We start from the raw sequence: 23,058 nt of genomic DNA, 5'->3' as shown, positions 1-23,058 counted from the left end.
TGTCCTACTTTTCTTCAAAGTCTATTAAGAATGCAATGAGTTTTCATGTCTCTCTTTACTGCTAGGCCTGTGTTTGTCTCCTGGTAATACAAGTACTTGACACAGCTCGGTGCTCCCCCCCCGTAACCGGTAATCCTGTGGAATTGTGGCTTCTATCGCAGAGCAGCTTTGACAGATGTGTAACAGCATTCCTGCTCAGCGATCTGGGGGTTATCACTTGGATACAACATTGTGCAGTTCTCCTCACCTTTAGGATTCCAGTATTCTCGGAGACAGCTGGGGCTTCTCCCTTTTCACATGGCCAACATGAAAGAACAGTGGGTATGAGTCGACACCTTTGCCTTGCTCAGACACTCCTTCGAGGTTCTTTTGTAGCCTCCGCCTCAGACTGACACATACCTGGCTTAAATCATACTTATTTTGAATTTCCTTGTTTTCTCTGTTTCTATTGAGGATCTGATATTCTCGTTCAGTTGTCATGCTTTTCCGTAAGGCAGTGGGGATGTACCTCTCAGTCCTTTTCTCGTTGTCTAACAATACACGTCATTGCAGGTTCAGCAGCATTCCTTTGTGGTTACTGAGGGGATGCTAGTTCTCGCTTTATTAAACGCTCTCTAATAATTGCTGCTCACTTTGTATTCATATAGTTTCCTGCCCTTTAAACATAAGGATCAAAGTTTTCACTTGCAAGCACGACTTCAGTGTGTCCCAGGCTGGATGTTCCTACATTTAGCTGGTGTCTGCAGAAGCCCTGCTGGAGGAGTCGTGCTGTAGCTACAGCTCACTCGTACAGGAGTGCCTCACCAGCCTTGCTCCATGCGGTATAATGGCTTCTCCCTTTACATGCTGCAGTGTTGCAGTGTGGGATATTTTGGTTAGCTCCTTTTTATGAACGAAGATTTCAGGGAATTACAGTGGTTATATTCATTGCGTGGCTTTGTTCAGTAGTCACCTCAGGAGATTCTACAGAGCTGAAAGGCTTGGAAAAGTATTGTGAGATGGTTTATGAATCTTACTAATCTTCAAACTGACTTACCCATTTTCAGGTGTAGGTCTATCCTGCATGGTTTTTACTTTTTAAGAGCTGGGTAATAGCCTTTGGGAGGTCAGCAATTATCCCAATGCTGCAGGAGTCAAATGCAATTTCATCTCATTTTATTTCATTTTAGATTTATTGCCCTGGTCATTTCAAGCAGATAGATGAGATTGTAATCATGATCGGCTACAGCTTTTGCCATGCTGTTTCTGCATCTATACAGCTATGGCAGTGATCCCAGCAAGCCCTGTTAGTTCTTCTTGCGGACAGTGTTGGTATTCTTCTACCACAGGTTTGATCTCAAATTGCATTTCCTTCTCTCTGTATCCCCAAACTGATGGTCAAACAATGCTGGGGTAGTTATTTTCTTTAATTCTTGTATCTAATACACTTGCAAATATTTGAGTATTGCAACAGAAACTGAAACTACTTTTACTTTTGTGAAGTTGGAAAGCATATTATCACCTGCAGTTTTGTATAATGCTTTGTTTAAATTGCTGAAGATTATGCGCATGTATAGCTTGCTGTCTTCTCAACAGCTGGCTTGCTGCCCATCTAACCTCTGGCTTTGAGAAACCTTAGCAATGAGACTTAGGCCCTCTTTACTTCCACTTGCTTACTGCTTTTTCTTTCAGTGCAGAGGACATTCTATTAAGCATGGCTCTCCTGACTGCATTGCTATATCCATTTCCAGCTCTCAAGTGCCTAGAAGACATCCCACATCTTCAAAATATCATGTAGATACTTTGTTATAGGGATCTTACAGGCTTACTGCCTATTTGAGCTAAGTTTTCTGGCTTTGTGTGTGACTTTTATGAACTGTTTGCCCCAGTTTTGACACACACTTTTTTCTTTCACTTGATTTAGTTAAACAGTGTATTTGTGTACTACCCATATATCTTGGTGTTTTAACCTGTCCAGTTTTTCTTTTTATTCCTCTTGTAACTTACATTGTCCTGCTGGTATTTTGATTGTTCTATTGTGTAATGTTAATCTGTATTTGTTTGCCTGCAGTTTTAGATTCCCACAAAATGCCAAGCCAGTCTCTGTTATCTAGCATTTACTGATGTTCAACTCTCTAGCTGGCCTTCAACCTCTTCTCTGTTTTTGTGCTGCTGCTCTAAGTTCAAAGCTCATGCTTGTGCAAATGGTACCAAAAGTTCATTTTTGCTCTTCTCTAGTGCATTAAAGCCAGATATGTGCAAAATCAAATTTTCTGAGTCAAGGTTTGTTGTTTGATATGGTGTGCTTTTTCTTTTTGTTATTGTAAGCAAGCTTTGGTGAAACAATATTCTTGCCAGTGCAGAGGATCCCACACGCAAGACAATTACGAGTAGGTTTTTCTTCTCTGCTTTGCACTAATGCGTTTATGTTCACATAAAATTTTTCCTTGCCTATGCATGCATTTTCTTTTCTGAGTGGTTAACACCTTCTGTCTCTGCTGCACTGATGGTTGGCCTCAGCTCGCTTGCTGATTTTGCACATTAGCTCTGGGTTGTAGTAGGGCTGCTGCATGAGCTCTCTGGGTGCCTCTGCATCAGTGTTTTAGTACAGATCAGGAGTATGCTTTCGAATTGAATCTCCTGATCATCCCCACATACTGTACTTTGGTTTTCACTGCAGAGCAGTCTCAGAGAGCACACACTGGATTTTTTGGGGATGAAATGAAACCTGAATGTGTGCTCCAGGAGTGCACCTAAAATGAGTTCCAGCTGCTAATGGGCATTTAGTCCATGAGACCAGAGTACAGCTAGAACACAGTAAAAATGCTCTGGACACATACTGTGTGGACACCAGCCTGCAGCATCAACAATTTCACTCTACAGCTCCATTCCTATTTGTCTGCACTACTTTTTAATGTAGACATAGGTTCTGAGTGCTCTCATTTGAATCCCTGCAACTTTGTCCTACTCCTACCTACAAAATGAATTCATCCAGCAGGATGCAACAAATTCATGAGTCAGCTGTTTTATAACATTTAGAAAGACAGTGAGCTATTGTTTTTCCAGACTGTTCATACTTGAATTATATATACCCCCCCACACGTTAGTCTTCTTATACATATATAAATATATTTTTATATTACACTATACTACATTACTTTATATTGTATTTTAGATAGAAGATACTTCTGCAATGCTTCTAGAAATTCACAATGGTTTTCTTGATTTTGGAGCCTCAGGCTGTGAGAGGTCTTTTTCCCACTGCAAGTTTCACAAATGTCCAATATAGCTCATTTTTATGTCCATCCGTCCATCTTTCATACCCACTCACTACCATAATCATTGCTTTCTCTTTCTTTTTTCTTTTCTCTTCTTATTTTGCAAGACTCTCTAGTCTATATCTACACCAGAAAATCAGTGTGCCTGGCACAAGGATGCTATCATCTATCCTAACAAAGTGTTACAACATTTTCTTGCACAGTTTTGGCTTGCACCCACTGTCCTAGGCAATTCCTGGGCGGGTTTTGGAAGCTGGCATGTTCCAGGAACCATTCCCAGCAGGCAGCCTGCCTGCAGCCAACCTGTTTTGGAGGCTTACAGTTTATGATCATAGACACAGACTTTTCTGTGCCAGCTGGCCTTAGTACCTAGGAATATTCCTGGGTACATTTAATTTGGAAGTATAGACATGTCTCTGCTTTCTCCAGTTAAGCGCCTATAAGTATCTGTTCACTTCTGATGTCAGTGCCTAGGCAGAGTGAACTAAAACAGTGTAATATTCAGGTTTTATCCCTTTTACAACAAATGCTATTCTTTGTCATTGAGGACCTTCTGGAACTAGAGTTTACAAAACTTAATTCATAACCATAAAAATTATATCCTAATGTGGAATGATTAATCATAGATATCACTGCAGTTTTTAACATTAAGAACATCTTTTTTGTGTTTTCTTCAAAAATAGGAAAAACAGAAATGCAACTGTGTCCTTAAAGAATTCCTACATCCTACAGTTACTTAACACCACATAGCATTCCTTTCAGACCCAGCAATATGCCACTGTATTCTTAATTAGGAAGCAAAACAATATCAGGATGCTATTAAGTCTTGTTTTAGAAACTTTCTCTGGTAACAGTTCAGTATATGGACATAACATAAAATCATAATATCTTGATATTGCACTCCTTTCTAAGTGAAATCACAGCCTTCCAAAATTACTGATGATGGTTTCTTCTGTGAGAACTCACTTTATTTCTTATAATTTTCTACCAATTGCTTTTCCTTAGAGAAACTTTGCTTTGGAGTTTTTAAACACTTTCACCCCTAAAACCAGTATATTTGGTTTTTCACTGCTGTTTTTTGTAACAATGAAACTGATCTCACATATACCAAATACTTGGCTGATCCTAGTGGCAATACTGTGAATATGGATCATATCTGAATACTAGCCCAGACACCTATTCCCTCTCCTTGAGAATGATAAGTACCCTGAGAATTCTGCTCTTAATGTCCTACTTCTTCTGAAAAAACACAAATTGAATACGCACAGAATCAGGCTGGGCAAAAGAACTGGGAACTAATTTCATTTCCTTTCAGTATTTAATTAAGTTTCTGGAATCTTCCTCTCAGTGATTCTGTTTCTTTTTCAGAAGATGAAAGAAATGAAATAAAATGGACCCTATGGTTTTATATTATTGCCTTCCCTTGTAGAGGTTTTATGCCACCTTCATTATTAAACTATCCCAGCAGTATCAATTAACCAATGAACGCCACCTATCTTGTATGGTTCACCAGTGCTGTCATTCTCATTCCTAGCTTATGGGGCAAACTGTTTTGTTTTGGTAAGATTTTAGTACTTTCCTTCCTGAAAAAATAAAAACAAGCAGCAATGCAGATACACTTCTGCACAGAGAAGGCAAAGTTGAAAAAATGCCATTTACTGTTATGGTGAAAGGCAAAGGGCACTAACTGGGATTCTTAAATCCTGTGGGAGCTTGTTTCACAGTTCTGGACACGGCCCTAAGACACTTTAGTCACCTAAGGCAGCTGTATTCTGAAAACGCTTTTGCTGCAAATCCAGCAAGCACAGGGAATGAATGGAGTTGTTGAGCACAGTTTTCACCCTGGGGCTTTAGCTAGTGTGTAAGATGCACCGGATCTTTGGCACTGAGCATGCTGGAGATCAGAACGAAGACCTGGATTTGCTATTCTGTACCTGGGATGACCCATCTAGGGCTTCCACGCCATGAGAACATTTTGCCAGCACAGGCACGAAGGTGGGAAAAAAGAAGAAAAAAAGCAGAGGCCATAAAGGAGGTCAATGCTTCCTGTGAGACGGAAGTCGGGCCTTCCTTTCAACATGTGCTGAACCTTACAGCTGAACTGCCATGTAGGAAAATGTTAGGAATTTGGCCTAGAAAATGGAGGGAGGGCAGGCCCAGCATGCTCACAGTAGCTCACTTTTCTGAGCAGACATGCCGCAGCATTTTCTACCAGCTAAAGCCTTCTAAGAGATAATCCTGAATGCTACTACTTTTTACTTTTCTTTCTTTTACCTCTTAGAAGGTAAATCACAGTAATAATAAATCCTTCTATATAAATGCAAAGCAGAGCTAAAAATGAAATCAATGTTGCAATTTAAATTTACCACTTCATTGTTGTTAATTTATACGCAAACAGTGTGTCATAAGTTTCCCCTGGAAAATAGTCTAATTCGTTTCAAACATTTCCCATGAAAACAAGAACTGGAGACTCTGAGTTTCATGCTCTATTTCTTATATGTCTGAAAAGACTTCTTATTTTTTGTTAGTGGAAAGAATATACCCCTGGAGTGAGACAAAGTAAAGCAGATTTCAACCTTTATCTGATGTTTCTGGTTGCTGCGATAAAGGGGTGAAGAATAATTTAAGATGCCATCAGCTATAATCATCACAGCAAAATTTACAGTAGACTTTTTAAAGTCCTGTGGTTCTTGTGTATGTAAGAGCTATCAGGGGAACAGATGAAGTTGAAATTTTTGGCCAAGCCCACTTCACAGCTGGCTATGAAGATCACTAAGCTACTTACTATCTTTCAAAAATTCCTTAAGCCCAGACAAACACCACAACATAGAATTTTCATCACCAACCGACCTCTTTTACAGTCCCTGCTACTTGCAGCAGTCAGGACAAGGCTGTGTGAGTTGCCAGGCTTCACAGCAGCTGGCTTCGTGGCTCAGGGTGGCCCGTAAAGAAACGTCCCCCCTGGCTCGTCCTCACGGGCCACGATGGACTACAGCCAGCAGGAGGGTCCACCAAGGGTGAGCCAGGAACAGTCCCTGCTAATTCACTGTAGGAGAAAAAAGCCTGAAATATTTTGAATTTCTTTGTAACTATTTCTGGGAGACTTTTTCCATGGGAAAAGTTCAAATGTCTAGTTCTCCACCTGATTTGGGGGGAAGAAAACCCACAATCTGAAATGGAAATTTTGAGTTCCAATAATTCTGTTCTGAAAAAATGTAGGTAGAGTCAGCAGACTTTCCTACTGTCCATCTTTGCCTTCAAGATGACAGTTCTGTAAACTATCCACTTCTAAACAAGAGCATAGGTACAGAATTACTGAGACCATTTCTGATAGCTGTGAAACAATCTCTGAGAGCAATCATGCAATCATTTGCTCTGCTGAGTTTTCAGAGAAAAGAGCCAGCTTTTGGTTTGAAACTGATTTCAGATTACCCAGACCAAATATCTGTCATATGGTCACTGCCATCACTGTACTATTACTTTAGTTATAACTCTGCTTAATTACCTAACATTTAAATTTGTCTGAGAAAAACTTATGTTCTGAACTAGAAATATTTCCCTAAAAGCAAGCAAAATATTTCCAAAATATAAACATCAGAAATCAGTTTCATACTGATTGAGCAAAACTAAGTATTCTTTTCAGCAACATACTAAAATTATTTACTTGTTTAAGCAAACATTTACAAGTACTGTTAAAAATCTAAATTCCTCTATCTTAACTTTGAAAAAGAATTCTATCCCTTCATGACTGGAACTGCCAAATAGAAACCAAATGCAATAAACTAAGCCAGCCTAATATTTTAATGTAGTTGTTCAATAATTTCTATTCCTTTGCATTATTTTTACTTCATTATACTTTTATAACACTCTCAAATATATCTATAAAACTTTACAGCCCTTTTCCAATGGCATATGGTGTGTGTTGTGATGAGAAGTATGTTTATGAGATGAAAGACAGGAAGAAAATTGAAGTACCCTTGTAGGAATGAGGCAGGGAGAGTTGACTATGGTTACGTGCTGCGGATATGATTATCCACCACTACCTCTCTAATTCTTGACTCTCCAAATTTTCCTTGGAACTGGAGTATAGAATTATCTTGGATTGGACTAACACCGTACAATCTCCCATATGCTTGAAACTAAAAGCAAGCTGTATTGCGATACAGTGCCTTTCACCGCAGTACCTGAGTATCTCCTGGATAAAGGTATAAAGCTAGCCTTAAATGAATGCAAAATGAATTTAACTGAAATAAAATTCATTTCACTATAGATGTGCAAGTAGATATTAAACCTGCCTAGGTACTATTAAAGAAATTTTTGTGATAACCTGATCCAATTCCATTTTCTAAATGAACATCAGTCAGTTGGGACAGGCTCTAATACCAGAGGCTTACTTGTCTTTGAGCTAGATAGATAGGCTTAAAAGTGACTGGCCACAGTTCTCAGACAAACTTTCTAAGACAAACTTTCAGGAACAACCTCAGTGCCAGTCTTCCTGGGAAGAGTGACCACAGAGGTGGCCACCCCAGTTCTGGGAGCCAACCTTTGGAGTCCTCTGGTCCTTCCTGCACCCCTGATTCCAGCAAGAGGGAACTTGTGGTTCAGGGGAGCTCTGCAGAAAAGTAGAGAAACACAAACTTGACAAAACCCATCTTGCACATGCACACACAAGCATGGGTACATGTGTTTTTTTCTTTCAAAAAGCTCAACAGCATTGGATGACATTTTGGATGAATGCCTCAACTCCCTCAGTTTGACTTCTACAGGATTTTGTCCCTGCAAGTCATTTTGGCTCTTTGCCCCCCCAGTGATGGAATGGTTTCCCTGGTTGAGAGGGTGCACACTTCTGAAAACAGTCTTCTGCATCCTTTCCTGGCTGTGTGTTTCTGCTTGTCAACTTTCAATGCCCAAACCGCACCAGGCTTCTGGGCAGGCAGGCACTCAAAAAAGGGTCCAGCTGCCTCAATGCAGGCATCCAGAGCCACGCTCCAAGGCACCTCGCCCCGTTTCAGCCACTGCTTGGAAAGGGGTGGATCTCCTGCAGGTCCTGGCTCAACCAGACCTGTACATATGCCTCAGATATCTGTGATATCTCAAATCACACTGAACACCTATCTAATGAGGCAAATAAATCCTACCTTCAGGCCAGCAGCACTATGAGAGCATAGTATCACTTTAAGTGGATGACACTCAACTATTCCAGCTTCCTGATACCTACCTTAAATGCTCAAACTCAGGGCCTTCACTTCCTTGTGCTGGAAACTCCTAAGGGCAATTTGGCAAGTCAGATCGTGTAAATTGAGAGTTCTCCCTGTGAACTACTGAGCGACTTCGACTCTTATTTGGACAGTTAGTTGGATGCTTTCAGTAGAGAGTGCAAAGACTCTGCTGCAAAATAAATGCTCAGTTCTGCACTAAAAATTATGCTCCAAATGTAGGCTGGATTATGAACCAATAATCATACAGTCAAAATATTGGTCATGACTTCATACAGATATTCCCTCCCAAACCGCCTTTTAGGAACTAGACCCCTAATGACACAGAGCAGATGAGAAGGAGGTGTGTTTTTAAAATGGAGGAAGAGAGGCAGGCTTTCACGGTTTTCAGACTGCAGGTTCATCACTCAGCTGTTGTTATAAATACCTTTGCAAATAATTAGCACTATGTAGACTAAAATACCTCAGTGATAAATAACAGAGAAATAAATTAAGTCCTATGGAAAAATGTAAACACTAACTTTCTACTCCATCTGCTTTATCCTGGTAATTAAGGCCAAAATCCTGCAGCAGGCACAGAAGTCCACCCACAGACTAGACACTGCAAGGTCAAAAAACAAGCTATGACAAACTTGCTAATAAAATGGTTGCAGTCTATCAAATGGATGATTATGACTGTTGTGAAGAGAGATAGGGGAATTATGGAGTGTGAGGAATTAATTAGGACTGTTCCATAGCCTCTAGAATGGGAGCTCGGCAAGACCATGCTCATTCCTTCTGGATGCTTTTTTTTAATGTTGATTACAAAAGGCACACTCATGTTACAGTCACCAAAGGATTCTTGGTGCTTCCGTTTTAACAGTCACTTTTAGAGGCTTCAGAATGTCATTTATGATAATGTAAATGGCATGTGAGTTGTTTATAGCTTAGTGATAAATTTTTAGTAAAAGCAAAAATGTAGATATATTTATGCTTTATAGAGTTTTGTGGGTTTACAATGAGCTTTCTGGTTTTCAATTTACAAATGGAAATTTTTGAAATGGACACTTCAAAATGTCGGGAGTGCTCAGCATTTGAAAAAGGTTCAGTAAAGTCAGTGAAAAAATGCTGCTGAGTCTGGATTAAATTTTTAGTCTGGAATCGGAAAAGATGCCTTTTGGCATATCTTTAATATTTTAAATGAGAGCATAACTATTCAGGAAATAGTAAGTAATGATCAGCATCTTGGACACAATGCTACATGCCATAATGATAGGTAATATGAATGAATAAAATTATAGTAGATAGATTCTAGAATTCAGCTATATCAAACTCAACTCCAGGGTCTTGTCTTGAAAGATGTAAAAAAATGTACTATTTCAGTGATATGCTTCTGGGTTTCTCATGAATCCAATTCTGTATAAAACAACAAGGTATTTTATAGCTTTTATGTATAAATAAATCAGCAATTTGGAAGAAATACAATGTAGTAATAGGAAAAATGCATTAATTATTCCACGTAGTCAAACAGGAAAGAAACGAAATGAGTAATGAAAGAACAGGTATATGGCATGACATATTCTGACCAATATATGTGTTATACAGTGACTTACACTGGATAGTTCCAAATGTGACAATCAAAACCAGAGATGTGGCATAAAATATAAAAGGGAGCTATTTCATTAAAACTTGTCTGCTGAGTTGAACGAAGGACAAACAAGGTCTCAACTAGGTGAGGATTAGACTCACCATCTTAATAATAGCTAGGGTAGGTGTTCTTAAACATCAGCCATCAGAGTACCCAAGTGCAATCAGCCTGAATGAGATCCCAGGAAATCAATAAAATTCTTCCCAGGCCCTTTCAAACTATTACAGAGCCCCAATGTGTTCCCGAGTAGCAGATTACAGGTTGGCTGTAATTGCTCCCTGGAACAACCCAAACATGGTTCCAGGGCCTTAATGAATTCTGTACAGTATGAACAGGTCAGCAAAGTGCAGAAATCTCCTTTCCCAGCTCTCACCTGTAGAAATGGTGTGCCCGGTGGTTTGTGCTAGCTACCGGGGGCAGCTGCCCTGTGCCAATGTATGACTAATGGACAATGAAACAGAAAGACTTTTCTAATCCATTTGTCCATTAAAATCTCAGAAAGTCTAGCTGTGGGAACTCGGGCATCCATACGGCTGGATCAAAACTACAGAAGAATACAGAAAAATCTTCAAGGGTTTGTTATAGCACTGAAAATAAAAGGGGTGGGGAAAGGACAAAATCATGATCTTAATCTTTAGGCAAAAAGACATTTGAATTGCTTGTTATTAGATTAGCTCCAGCAGCTTATGTGAACATCGTGCTAGGACGCAGTGGCTTTGTGGGAGAGCGTGCAGCGCACAGCCGGCAGGCTGGAACGGGCAACACACCCGACTGCGGCAATCACACAGGGAAGGCTGCAAGGCCAGCACACGCTCCTGGCAACCCCAATGCTCTCCCAGCGGCACTCTTCCTAGAGTTCATCCATTCAATTTTAAAAGTCCTCCCTCCCTCTCATCTCAACAACCCAGCATGAAACCTTCATCGTTTCTACAGAAAGGCTTTCCTTACAATCAGGATAATTTGTCTGCTGTTTTTCCCAAACACCTTCTTTTTTTCAATTCAACTCAACAGTCTTGGCTGAATTCTCACCTGACATCGTAAAACTTCTCTCTCTCTCTCTCAGCTGATTACAAACTTCAAATATTTGTAAATCACTGAGTTCTTCACCTGTCATGTTTACACATCATTTAGAGAGGACATATGTACACTTAGGAGTTTTAGCTTCTTTGGCCTCTCCTCATAAATCAATCCTTCTAGATTCCTGGGACATCTGTGCATGTCACTACACTTAGGGCTCTGCTTAAGGGCCAAATCTGTTCCTAAGACAACTAAGAGATGTTGTAGTCAAGAAAATTAACTGAGAAGTCATAAAATCCCTCTCAAAAGTAACTCAGGAATAAAACTGTTCTTAGAAAATGCTTTTTAGCCTGAGAATGACTATTGAGTCTTCTGTCCATGATCAGTTCCACAGAACTTGTTTTGCACTTGCCTTACACTGAACACTGTGCCCCACGGAGCACCTTGATATCTAAGGAGAAGGCTTTCTCAGATCAGAAGTTTAACAGGACAGTGTTTCTTTCAGAGGCTAAGAACCCAAGTCTTTATATGCACGTCAGTAAGTACATCTGTGACTAGTACCATAAACAAAGTAGGAACACATAAATAAAAGCAGGCTTTACTAACAAAATGTACCTGTAGATACATAAGAGACATTTCTGATTGCATAGATTTTTCTAAGCCATCTGGATATCTGTAGGATATAGCCTGCATTTTTGTATATCTTGTTTAACATCAAGCATTTTACTGGTGCTTAATGAATAATAAGATGTTTAGAAATACTCCTTAGAAACACACAATATTGTTAATAAACGAGTTCTCTCACTGGGGTAGACTCTAGAGGAAGAATTTCATATCATCAGTTCTCAGACTAGTAATTATAGCTTATATTTTGAAAGGCACAACCTTGCTTTCACGGATGCAATTTGCATCAAAATCTGCACTTACAAAATCAGGGAGAACAGTTTTGCACACATAGATTAATTGCTGACACATTTGCTAGTGCTTAAACTGCCGACAATTAGCCATCAGTCACTACTGACCGGGGCTTTATCCTGTGAGAAGCCAAAGAATTAGGCTTCGCCACTATTACAAATCCTGCAAATAACTGCAGTATTCTAAAAATCCAAAAACTTTGTGAGCTTCACCTGATAAAGAAAAATCTCTTTGGCAGTGAAAGCTGGTACAGAACTGAATGCTTGAGAGGGGGGGAGAGAGGGAAAGACAGAGAGACAGAGAGAGAAGAGAGAGAGGAAGACTGATTTGCTCTCAATGAATATGAAAAAGCTGATCTCTGCCATTGAGGAAAATTCTTGCACCAGCAAGTGCTGACTGATTGCGATGAGGAATGCTTTTTCACCAAGATCCAGACACCCTTTCATATGGTGATTATTATTCCTGTCATGACCCTCTGGTCATCAAGCCACAGTGTCTTTTGTCATGAAACAACTATCCAATAAGGAATAATCTAGGAATAAGCCTGTAGCATAATATATTCTACTTGCTTATACACACAGCAGGAGTAGGAAAATCTTCTTCCTATAAGCTATTACCTGCTCTAATCCACTTTGGAAAACAGCAGTATTTCCTTAATTTTGTAAAGCACGCAAACACATTTTTCAGAAGGCACAGCAACCTGGATAGCTCAGTCCAGAGCTGAAAGCAAACCTGAAAGCTCTCTCGGGTAGTGACAAATAGTCCAGCATCATCACCAAATCAATGGCAGCACAGAAACTGCCAAACATTTCCATTAAAGCTTGATAAGGACATGTAAAGGCTGAATTGTGCACCAGTTTGCCTCTCATTTTAATTTCTTATTGTCTTCTACAAGGCGAAGGTCTGGCCTACATCCTGATGCTATTCTTGGAGCAATGGCTTTGACAAACAGAGATAATATATGTACAAAGCCCCAACGAATGGCATGTGCCACCTAGCAGCATTAGCTCTGTTTTAGTTCCTATACACTAGAACAATGCTAAATTCTTCAGAACAGACTTTTCATAATCTCAAATGTCTTAACACCATCACTGTCCATATTAGAATTACCCAATTATGAAATTCAGCAGAATAAATGAAAACTTTCCTGTACAATTTCTCTGCCTGTTCGGAATTGGCGCTCTGGGAAAGGGGCTCCCACTGCGCAGGCACAGCTGGAAAGCACTGCGCTGACGCGGCCGGGGAAGACGGGCTGAGACCCCTGCTTGAATCACAGGTGTGAGAAGCCATGTCTGGCCAAGCAGGCCAATTCTTTTTATTTTTTTTAATCCTTATTTATCCTTATTTTTATTCTTATTGCTTATGTAGACCACCTAACCCATGGACTGTTCTGAATGGTTTTATCCAACTAGCAAGTTAACAAATACAACAATACATATACAACTGTACAGAATAAAAAATTAATGGTATTAGAGAAGGATGATGCACAGAGACATTATGTGTGACACTGGGGAGGAAGTAGGGGTAAGTGTGCATGGTTAATATGAAAAGATGTCAAAAAAAATGAAGCATAATAATAGTGCAATTTATCCTTGCTAAACGTACTGCGCTGTGCTATAATTAAATATGAAAACCTAAATTTATCTCTATGTTCGGCTGTCATTAACTTAACAGGGAGTGCACATGTTCTAATCTAATGGCTGATTTTTTTCTCCATGTGCAGCATATTAAAATGTATATTAGCCTCAAGGTGCATAAACACAAAATAATAGACCAAAGGTTTTGGCCTGTGGAGAAAAAAATCCATGCTCAAAGGCCGTCAAGTAGCTGGTGATGCAGGGGAGACACTCACTTAGCCTCATTAAGCCAAAGCTCTCTTTTGCTTGTCTTTTGTTCTGCATGACAGCAGCCTCTTTGTTGTATAATAATTCATTCCAAGTTCGTTCCAAGCTACCGAAACTGGTGAACTGTGGCCATTTTAATGAGCAGTATTGGTGGTATGCATAATCTGGAAGCCACGTGGACCAGGCAATCACAGAGCACTGCAGCCAGCAAAATGAGATACTGTCGAAATCACAAATTTGTCAAGTTGTTTTTGGACAGGGTATTATAATAAGCACTAAAATATGCATCTTATTACTCTGCATCTGCCAGTCAAAGATCACTGTAATGAATGCATGCTGCAGGGTATGACCAGGCTGGTTTCCTAAGTAAAACAAACTGCAGAGTACAAAAAAAGAATTATGTATTTTTGGCAGTGCCTGAATTTTTTTTAATCTTTTGCATCAGGAGTTGGATTTTCCTGGCTTGATGTCCATTGCCATCAGTGAACACGCTAAACCTGCCACAGTCAAGGGGTTAACATGAATACATTGTTTCTTAATGGCCACATTTCCTGGCTGTGAATTCCAAACTTTAAACTCACCACTTAAAGCAAATTCAGCATACAGTACATATAAACCCCACAAAGATTAAACCACTTTAAATCCACTTTAATAATCCTAGTTCCTTTTGTTTTATCCATTTCTACTGCAAATGGCTTCGCCGTCAGGGAAGACACATTTTATATAACAACCTGCGGTTTCAGTAAGAAGCAGCGCTGTAGATAATCACAACATAAACTTCCATAATAGACCAGTTAGGAGGAAAAAATAATGTTAGCGAGGTACTTCTTTTACAAAGTAGTTAGGCCAGGGATTGCTCATAATTGCTTCTGACTTGCAAATGCTGGGAGGTTCATTGATGGCAGCAAGCCTGGTGAGCATACCGTGCTCGGCGCTGCTGCGCAGGTCCAGCTTTTGCCCAGATTGCTGCCAGCAGCACTCTGCAGGGGCACCCTCGGGCTCCCCGCGCCCTGCCTGGGGAGACCCTCCACTGCCTTGGGGAGGAGGGAAGGACAGAGCGGGGTCAACGGGACAAAAGGACTAATGTTTTCAGCTGATTGAGATGTTGCTTCAGACATACTGCAGCAGAGCTTTGTTTATTTATTTTATTTATTTTAGCTTTATTTTAACCATATATGGCAACAGTTCCTGAATGTGCCGATGCAGAGTCCCTGCAGTATCCTAAAACAAGAGCTCTTCTTGATCAGTGACTGCCTTATGCTCAGGCGGCTCTGCCTGGCTGAGAGCTATATTTCTGGTGCAAGGCCTGGCTAACGTGAACAGGGATCAAACAGCCTCAAAATTCGGTTGTTCCCCTCTGACTTTTCTTCAGAATTAGTCATGGGAACAGGGGGAAAAAGGTTTTTTCACCAACATTCACAGCCACCTCTGGGTTATTTTTTATTGCAGTCTCTGAACACCACCTCATGTGGTGGTCTGTATTTCAGAGCATGGCCAGGGATACTGTTAGTTCTGTCTCCTCTGTGCAGTGATGGAAACAAGGGGACAGTCTTTACCATATTGGACAGACTTTTCTTCCCAAGCAATAGTTTACAGGAAGCACTTCCAAACATGAGGGGTGGAAACCTCTGCTCAATGAAGTCAATCAGAAGCCTTGAAAAATCTGAATGCAACCAAAACTTGATGCATGAGTTACATAGCATTATTGCATGGCTGGGAGTTCAGATTTTATTTATTTATTTAATAGAGGAGCTTGTTCAATATATTGGATGAAATCTCCACAGTTTTCTAATTTTTTTTCTCTCTGCCATATAAAAGGCGATTTAGATTTGACTGCTATCAAGTTAGAGTTCAGAAAGTTTGTACTGATCAGAAGACTCAACTTTTAGTAACTACATTTGAAGGAAGTGCATATTTTAGTTTTAATGGGAAGTCCATGCATTCAGAGAACAAAACAGGTAGTTTGCTAAACATAGGTGACAAGAATTTTCAATGAAGTCCATACACCAGATGGAGTTTTCAATATTCAGAGCATCTGCCTGCTGGGGCAAAACACCTACTATAGATGTGTTTTTCTCAGATATGGTCTTAATATTTTCATTAGAGCACAGTCCTAATAGTTCAGGAGGATTAGCTATGAAAACCAGTTTGTTTTGCTTTTTGGACACTGATGAACTCAAGACACTCAAATAATTACTTTCCAACCTTTAGAGATGATCAAACAAAAGTTGTTTTTTGCAAAACTTCTGGTGCTGAAAGCACAGTATGAAATATCCTTACATATTTATTTCTTCCTATGAACCCATACCTGTCAACTGAATACACTGTCTTATTATTAATGTTTAGCTAACTGGATGTATGTAGGTCACTGTGTTAAGTATGATTTTTATAGACTACATTAGGTGGAAGTTCTGTAAAGAAACCTACTATACCACTTCTCTTACCACCAGCTGACACCAGCGTATTTTTTGGACATAATTACTTCAGCTCTCTGGAGTAAGATCAGTGAGCAACTAATGAAAGATTCCTGTAATAAACGGACAGGATAAGACAGCGACTACACACAGCAGATCAAATTGCACCTATGGGGAATACTGTACCTTGTCTAGATACTGGATGAGAATACACTTTTCTTTATCGCTCATGGTCATATATCTGCCTGAGAAACTCAGGAACATTATTTTAAAACACAGTTATGTTAATTTTGGCTTATAAGCATACTTAACTGTGTTCTCACTCTTATGCAGCGATCATAATAACTTTAGGTTGTAAGAGCATGCTGTACATCTTAACTGTCTGCCTGATTGCATCATGCACTAGACCTCAGTCCTAAATTCATGCTGAGGTAAGTGTGCTTTTACAAAAGCTCTTCCTTGAGGGATTTAGTGAGAAAGCAGTGTGGTGTCATCATTACCTTGCCATTCTCTCATCTCAGTGTCTATATTTGCAATCTAAGATTATAGCTGAGACAAGCCGAGAAGATTTATTTCATGCATTTAATGGAAAGGTGATTCAGAGGTGATTTTAATGACAGTCATTTGTGTCAAGGCTTCAAATGTCAGGTCCTCCCACAGAAAAAAATCCCAAATAAGCCATCAGAAAAGGAATGAGGAAGGGAGCTAAGAAGACTGGCTTTGTCCATCTCTGTGAGCCTGATGCAGCATCTATGCTAGGACTTCCTTTAAAGTGGTTATGGATAAAGCTATAACTACAATAAAGAATGAATAAAATTGGTGGAGGTATGGAAGATAGTACCACCCAATGACTGGAATCTGTGACTGAAGTTACCATTTCTAAGGGGAAATCTCACTGATATTAAAGGTACTGAAGTATTAAAGGTCACATCTTGTATAACGGCAAGTATAGGCTCCAGTAGTAACCACTGCATTTGTTAAAGGGAAAAAAGCTAGTATTATTGAAAAGACAGAAAACATCTACTGGCTGTCTCAAAGATAATAAATTTAGGGTCTATACACCAAAAAGCACATTCTGCAATGCTGAAAAACATCAAAATAGCACTTAAGTTTCTAAAATATTTCCCTGTGCCATAATGCTTCTCATCTGTTAAGGAATATAAATTATCAGATGAAAGTATTAGGTTCATTTATGTAGAAGCACGAGCAGATACTGATCAACAGGATTCTCTTTTTCAGGCAAAAGTAGATATAAGCTTGCTCTGAAAGTGTTTATCATATCACACTATTTATGTTTAACACAGTAGTTTTAGTATTCTCTCTGTTTAGGAAGGAAATTACTGTGATACATTTAACAACTGACAATGAAGAACTGTTCAGTTTGTCATTCACCTGGTTACTGCACGGCAAGACAGCTTCAGTTTGATGTCATGTGTACCATTTAGAAGGTGGTACTTATCTTCCATTTTACTCTGGTCATCTAATACTACAGGATCTGATGGCAACACTCTCCTGGTAGGCCATCTGCTTGATGCCGAAACCAGCACAGGAAATGAATTACCAATAGGATAATGGACTGCTATATATAATTATGGAAGTTAATATTCAAAATTGTACTGTTAATCAAAATAGATGCTATCATGAATAAACTTAGCTGGGTATAGGATCAGTCCTAACACTGTAATATATCAAGGACTGGGAAAGATTTAATGAATTTATATGCAATCATAAGGCAAGTGGTTCTTGATGCAGTTGAAAATTATTCTTATCTCTCAGTTGCTTTCCATTAATTTGTCAGTACTCTGAACTTTTTATCCCTATGAATCCATATAAAAATCAATAGGAATTTTGTCACTTACAAAACTGAGGATAATCATTCCATTTCTATATTTACTGCACCAAAATATGTCACTTTGAAATTAGCATCTTCACATTTCTTGAAATGCAAAACTTCATCAGTATTTGCTGTTTAGCTTCTTACAGGGTCTTACTGAAGAAACTGCATTTCATCTCACAGCAATATCAAGACAAACTTGGACTGTTCCTTGCAAATTTTCAGAACTGGAAGGCAGGATTTCAGCTATCGCATTTTTGTCCATGTATAACGTACACATTCTTATGCATTACTTGTATCAATAAGAATGTATACATCACATCAGTAGGCTACCTTCTCCTTTCGAAACAGAGACTGAGGATATGTTTTTTCAGTGAATTTATTTTGGAGAATCATATGAGTGCTTTATGACTTGCTGCCAAGTATATTAGATACTTGTATTTGAATCCAGATGAACCTTCAGTACTTAACTGAATTTGGTAGGCACAAGTACATGAAATCCAATACTGATAATAATTTATGAAGGTAAGAATACTGATTCCTATAATATTGCTAACTTAGTTTATGATAACATAATTAGTTACACTAATAACACTGCTTAGGCGCAGTCTTGCTAATTATGATATTATAAATATTAATGATATCAAGCCTTTGTATTTGATTGCCTCTAGTAGAATCATTTATCATGGTATTTCCTTTTACCCATGTTGTATTATTTTTCTTCCTTTTCCCTTTTAGGTTCATTCCTGGACACATAGTCATCCTGAGCTTAGACCTAAAATGTATCACTACCTTATCAATGGTGCAGCCTGGTTAACTTCATATCTCATCATCTAGTAGCAATGATCCAGTGACATAATTCTGTGTTAAGGGCAATCAAATACACAATCAGTTATATTCTGTATGTCTTGTTCCTTTTAAATATCTAACGGAGCCAGCCAGACTATATTACACAGGGCTTTGTTTCTCATGTGACCTGTTTCAAGTTAAGATTCCTTTGAATTATTAAACGCCTCCTTAAAACATCTTTTCACACAACCTTTTTAAAGTTAATTATTGATGTAGTGACAAGCTGAAAAGATTAAGAATTGTAATTTTTTTCTCATTCAAAAGGACATGAGAAACATCTTCTGACAAAGGTTGTCTGTTTAGTAAAATACAAAGGTAATACAAAGATAGAACACCGAATGCAGCTTTAAGGAAGAATTGCAGAAAAATTCTGTTATATGAACTGTAAATGCCATGTTTATTTCTACAGGTGCTAAAGAAAGGAAGTTTCGATATAACACTTTGAGCCTGGTTTAACTGCTTAGCATAAGTAGATGAAAATGAAACTGGTTATATCTTATTTTATTTTTAAGCAGCGTATTATTCAGAGCTTTAGGAACGGGATTGTCTTTTCACCTGAAAGATAATGTAATAATTTTCAGAGCTCCATAGAGAACAACAACAATACAGGAGTCTCTAATCTCTTACTAAATCCAACTCCAGTCATCAGCAATAATAAGCAGAGATTGGAGGCGTCTAACACTGCAGATCCTATTCTTTTGTAATTCTTCGCTTTTTACAACATTTTCAACAGTGTTATATCAGATTTTTAGAAGGATAATCAATAGGCAAGATGTATAAGTGAAATCAGTCTTCAAAGTGATCCACTCTAGTGACTAGAAACAAAAGCTCAGACTCCCTGCTGTGCAGATATTTTGCTTAGAGCAGTAGGCAGCAGGGCATCAGTAGGAAGCCAGTTACACCTCCCAGCTCCTTGGTGTGGATCAGCAGGTGCTCTGGTGCAACGATGAACAGTATTGGGGCTGCTGGCATCTACTGCATCTGGCAAAAATCTCCAAAGGGTTTGCGTGGCAGGGAACTACTGGAGCACAGTGGACAGATGGTCCAGAGTTTACGATTTTAGAGAGATCAATGTTTACATTCCTATTCCACCACAGGCTCCCTAGATTTAAATAAGCTTGTAGAATATAGCAAGTTATTCAATGTCACTGTTCCTCATCTGGAACATCCCTGCTTTGCAGAGGGTTTGCAAGTCAACATACATGAAAGACCATGAGATGCTCGGATGCGATGATCGTAGGACCACTCCTACTTGATCTAGTGTTCCAACTAACAGCTCACCTGTGCCAGAAGCTGTCTCAGCTGGTCAGATCCAGTGCTGAGAGGCTTTATATCTCCAGAATGTTGCATCATGGCTAGAACATCCTGGAGCGTCTGGCACAATATTAATATCAATGTGAATCAATGCAAGTCCCATTAAAACAAATAGTACCAGAACTTGTTCCAGTGCATTTATAATTTTACATACTGCATTCTTTTTAAAGACATGCCATTACAAATAAAGTGGAAAGCTCATATTTATACTAAAAAGTATAAAAAGGTAATTTGGTATCAAGCAATTGCTAGTATTTCTTCTTAAGTTGCCCTCAGATATTTGTTAATACCCAGAAGGAAAAAAGACTTGGTGACTAATTTTGATAACTACAGTGCTTAACCAAGGTAATTACGAGAAACTGCAATACGATAGTTAAGGAATTACATTCAAAGCCAAGACATAGAGGTATTATACAGAGGTGGCAATGAAACAACATACCTTTCCCATCAGATCAGCAATTTTAGGTACTGGTTTTCCTTTCTGATGCTGTATGGTAGCAGGACTCTGTCCATTCCAGTCTTTAAGTTCCTCAATACTTTTCAAGTAAAGGAGGGCTCTCAGTCCAGTGCAGTAGTCATCAATAACAGTGAAATCTTGATTCTGGATTGCACTGCACACCTATAAAATTAAGTCCATTTATCAGCAACATTCTCACAGAGGAGCACATGGAGTTAGCAAGCTCTTTAGGCTTACTGACGTCCAGCTGAACTTTCCTGCAACTTTATTAGGAAAGAACTACAAGAATTCAGGATGCTAATTGGCTGCTAGATCCTATGTCATGATAGCCCTCAGGGCAGTTCAGGAAAATAAGGACTTAATAACAGCAGTTACGCCTAGGCTTCCTAATCGTGGCCCTTAGACCAGACTTGAAGATCATACAAAAGCAAGCCTGCAAGCTCAGCCTCAAGTGTGATGACTACTGTTTGCCTTCCAGGACCCAGGTGCCAAGTATAACTAGCAGGCTGGCAAAACACCAGCCATGCTCAGACAATTGCCTTCGTGCAGACACTTGGTATTCCCAAGCCTGCTCTGTTAGGGAAGCATTGGTATATCCCATTAGGCCCCAGTCAAGCAAATCACAGAATGGTTGAGGTTGGAAGGGACCTCTGGAGATCATCTAGTCCAACTCCCCTGCTCCAGCAGGGTCAGCTACAGCAGGTTGCCCAGGACTGTATCCGGTTGGGTTTTAGATATCTCCAAAGATGGAGACTCCACAAATTCTCCAGGCAACCTGTTCCACTGTTCACCATTACAGTAAAAAAGTTTTTTCTTATATTTAAACGGGTTTTCTTGTATTTCAATTTGTGCCCATAGTCTCTTGCCCTGTCACTGGATACAGCTGAGCATGGGTGAGCATTGTCATGAACAGAAGAAGAATGATCCTCCCCTAGCAATCGTCATTTGCTGTTCAGTGATATTGAGAGGCCAGGCCACTTTGGTTTAGGTACTTTATGAACATAGATAGCACTATAGCTCTATAAATGCATAAAGCAATAATCCCTGTTTTGCAGAGCTTACCGTGTAGGTGTAGAACTACTGACAGCAGAGACTGTCCTAGCTGCTAATACTGATTTTGCCAGACCACCTTGTGGACATCAACCCAAATTTAAACCCACACAGGGCCCCAACCAAACTGACAACTTGTGAACAAATAATCCTTCACTGTTCTTTGAACACTTTCTCATTATGTAACCCCTAATCATCCACCCGTAACTGGTGGAGGGTTGGTTGTGTATCATCAATTGTCAGTCCCTGGAAATGCTCTGAAACTCCAGATGTGTCAGTGTTTTCAGCTTCTGATATAGCTTTTATTCTAAAAACTAAAAACAGTAATGCTCCTTATAATACCTGCATTTCCGTACACACATTATGAACACAAGAATGAAAAAGCTACCTATTTCAGAACATAAATATGTGCATGTGCACAAACACATACACACTCCTTGGGCACGAAAACACACCTCATAAATCATAATTGATATCAGCACTTAAAAAAAATCCAGGAAATATGTAATTGTTTTGCACATTTCAGAAATGATAATACAAGTCTCAATTTTAAAGAAAGGTACACTTTACTTTGTAAAATACCATACACTACAGCTATACAAAGGAAAACTAAGGACTAACTACAAAATACATACAAGAACATTTTCTATGCAGCACATTTACATAACACAAAATCTGTTTCTCTGGAGAAGCAGTGTGGGCATTAATCAGGTCTGTTATGCTTTCCATAGACTTCAAGACTTTTTTCTTCCCCAGAACAATTATAGAGAACATCATCATAATTTCCTTTACAGGTTATTTAACTACAAAACTCAACTGATGCTTATTTAAATCTCTTTGTTCACAAAGGCATTCTATATATTTTTTAGTGCATAGGTAACACTTTTATTAACTATTCTTAAAAAAATATAAAACCTGTAAAAAAAAAAACCAGTTAAAAGCCATGTCATATCACTTGAAACAAGTTCAGGTGCTGTTGTCAAAATCCTAGAATATTTTGACAGGATGTATACACATGAGATACACTGGAGGATACCTGTAATAACCTTATAAATAAAGAGGCTTTTACTGTTTTCCATCTTATGGTGCAGTGTTATGAACTGCAATAATACAACAATGTGCAGAAGATGATATCACACTAAGACTCACAAGGATCAAATCCCAGCTCTATGTGTATTTCACTCCTTGGCTTCCCTGGGAACTCAAGTAGGTTCCAGAACTGAAGGCAAAATACATTTTTTTAAAAAGAATGTAAATCACAGTA

The 23,058-nt window shown here is 39.1% G+C and overlaps 1 protein-coding gene across 2 annotated transcripts in view; it reads right to left on the bottom strand.

Annotated features, from left to right (window-relative positions):
• The window catches only part of DPYD (dihydropyrimidine dehydrogenase), a 382,796-nt gene that overhangs the window by 28,948 nt on the left and 330,790 nt on the right, over positions 1–23,058 (bottom strand). For both annotated transcript variants that reach the window (XM_067300877.1, XM_013961321.2), the window contains exon 20: positions 20,727–20,906. In XM_067300877.1, coding sequence (XP_067156978.1) covers positions 20,727–20,906 — 180 coding nt within the window. The remainder of the gene's footprint in view (positions 1–20,726; positions 20,907–23,058) is intronic.

This window comes from Apteryx mantelli, chromosome 8, assembly GCF_036417845.1.
Source record: "Apteryx mantelli isolate bAptMan1 chromosome 8, bAptMan1.hap1, whole genome shotgun sequence".
NCBI classification, from domain to species: Eukaryota; Metazoa; Chordata; class Aves; order Apterygiformes; family Apterygidae; genus Apteryx; species Apteryx mantelli.
Note: the sequence above shows the minus strand (reverse complement) of the source record. Positions and strands in the feature narration are given on the sequence as shown.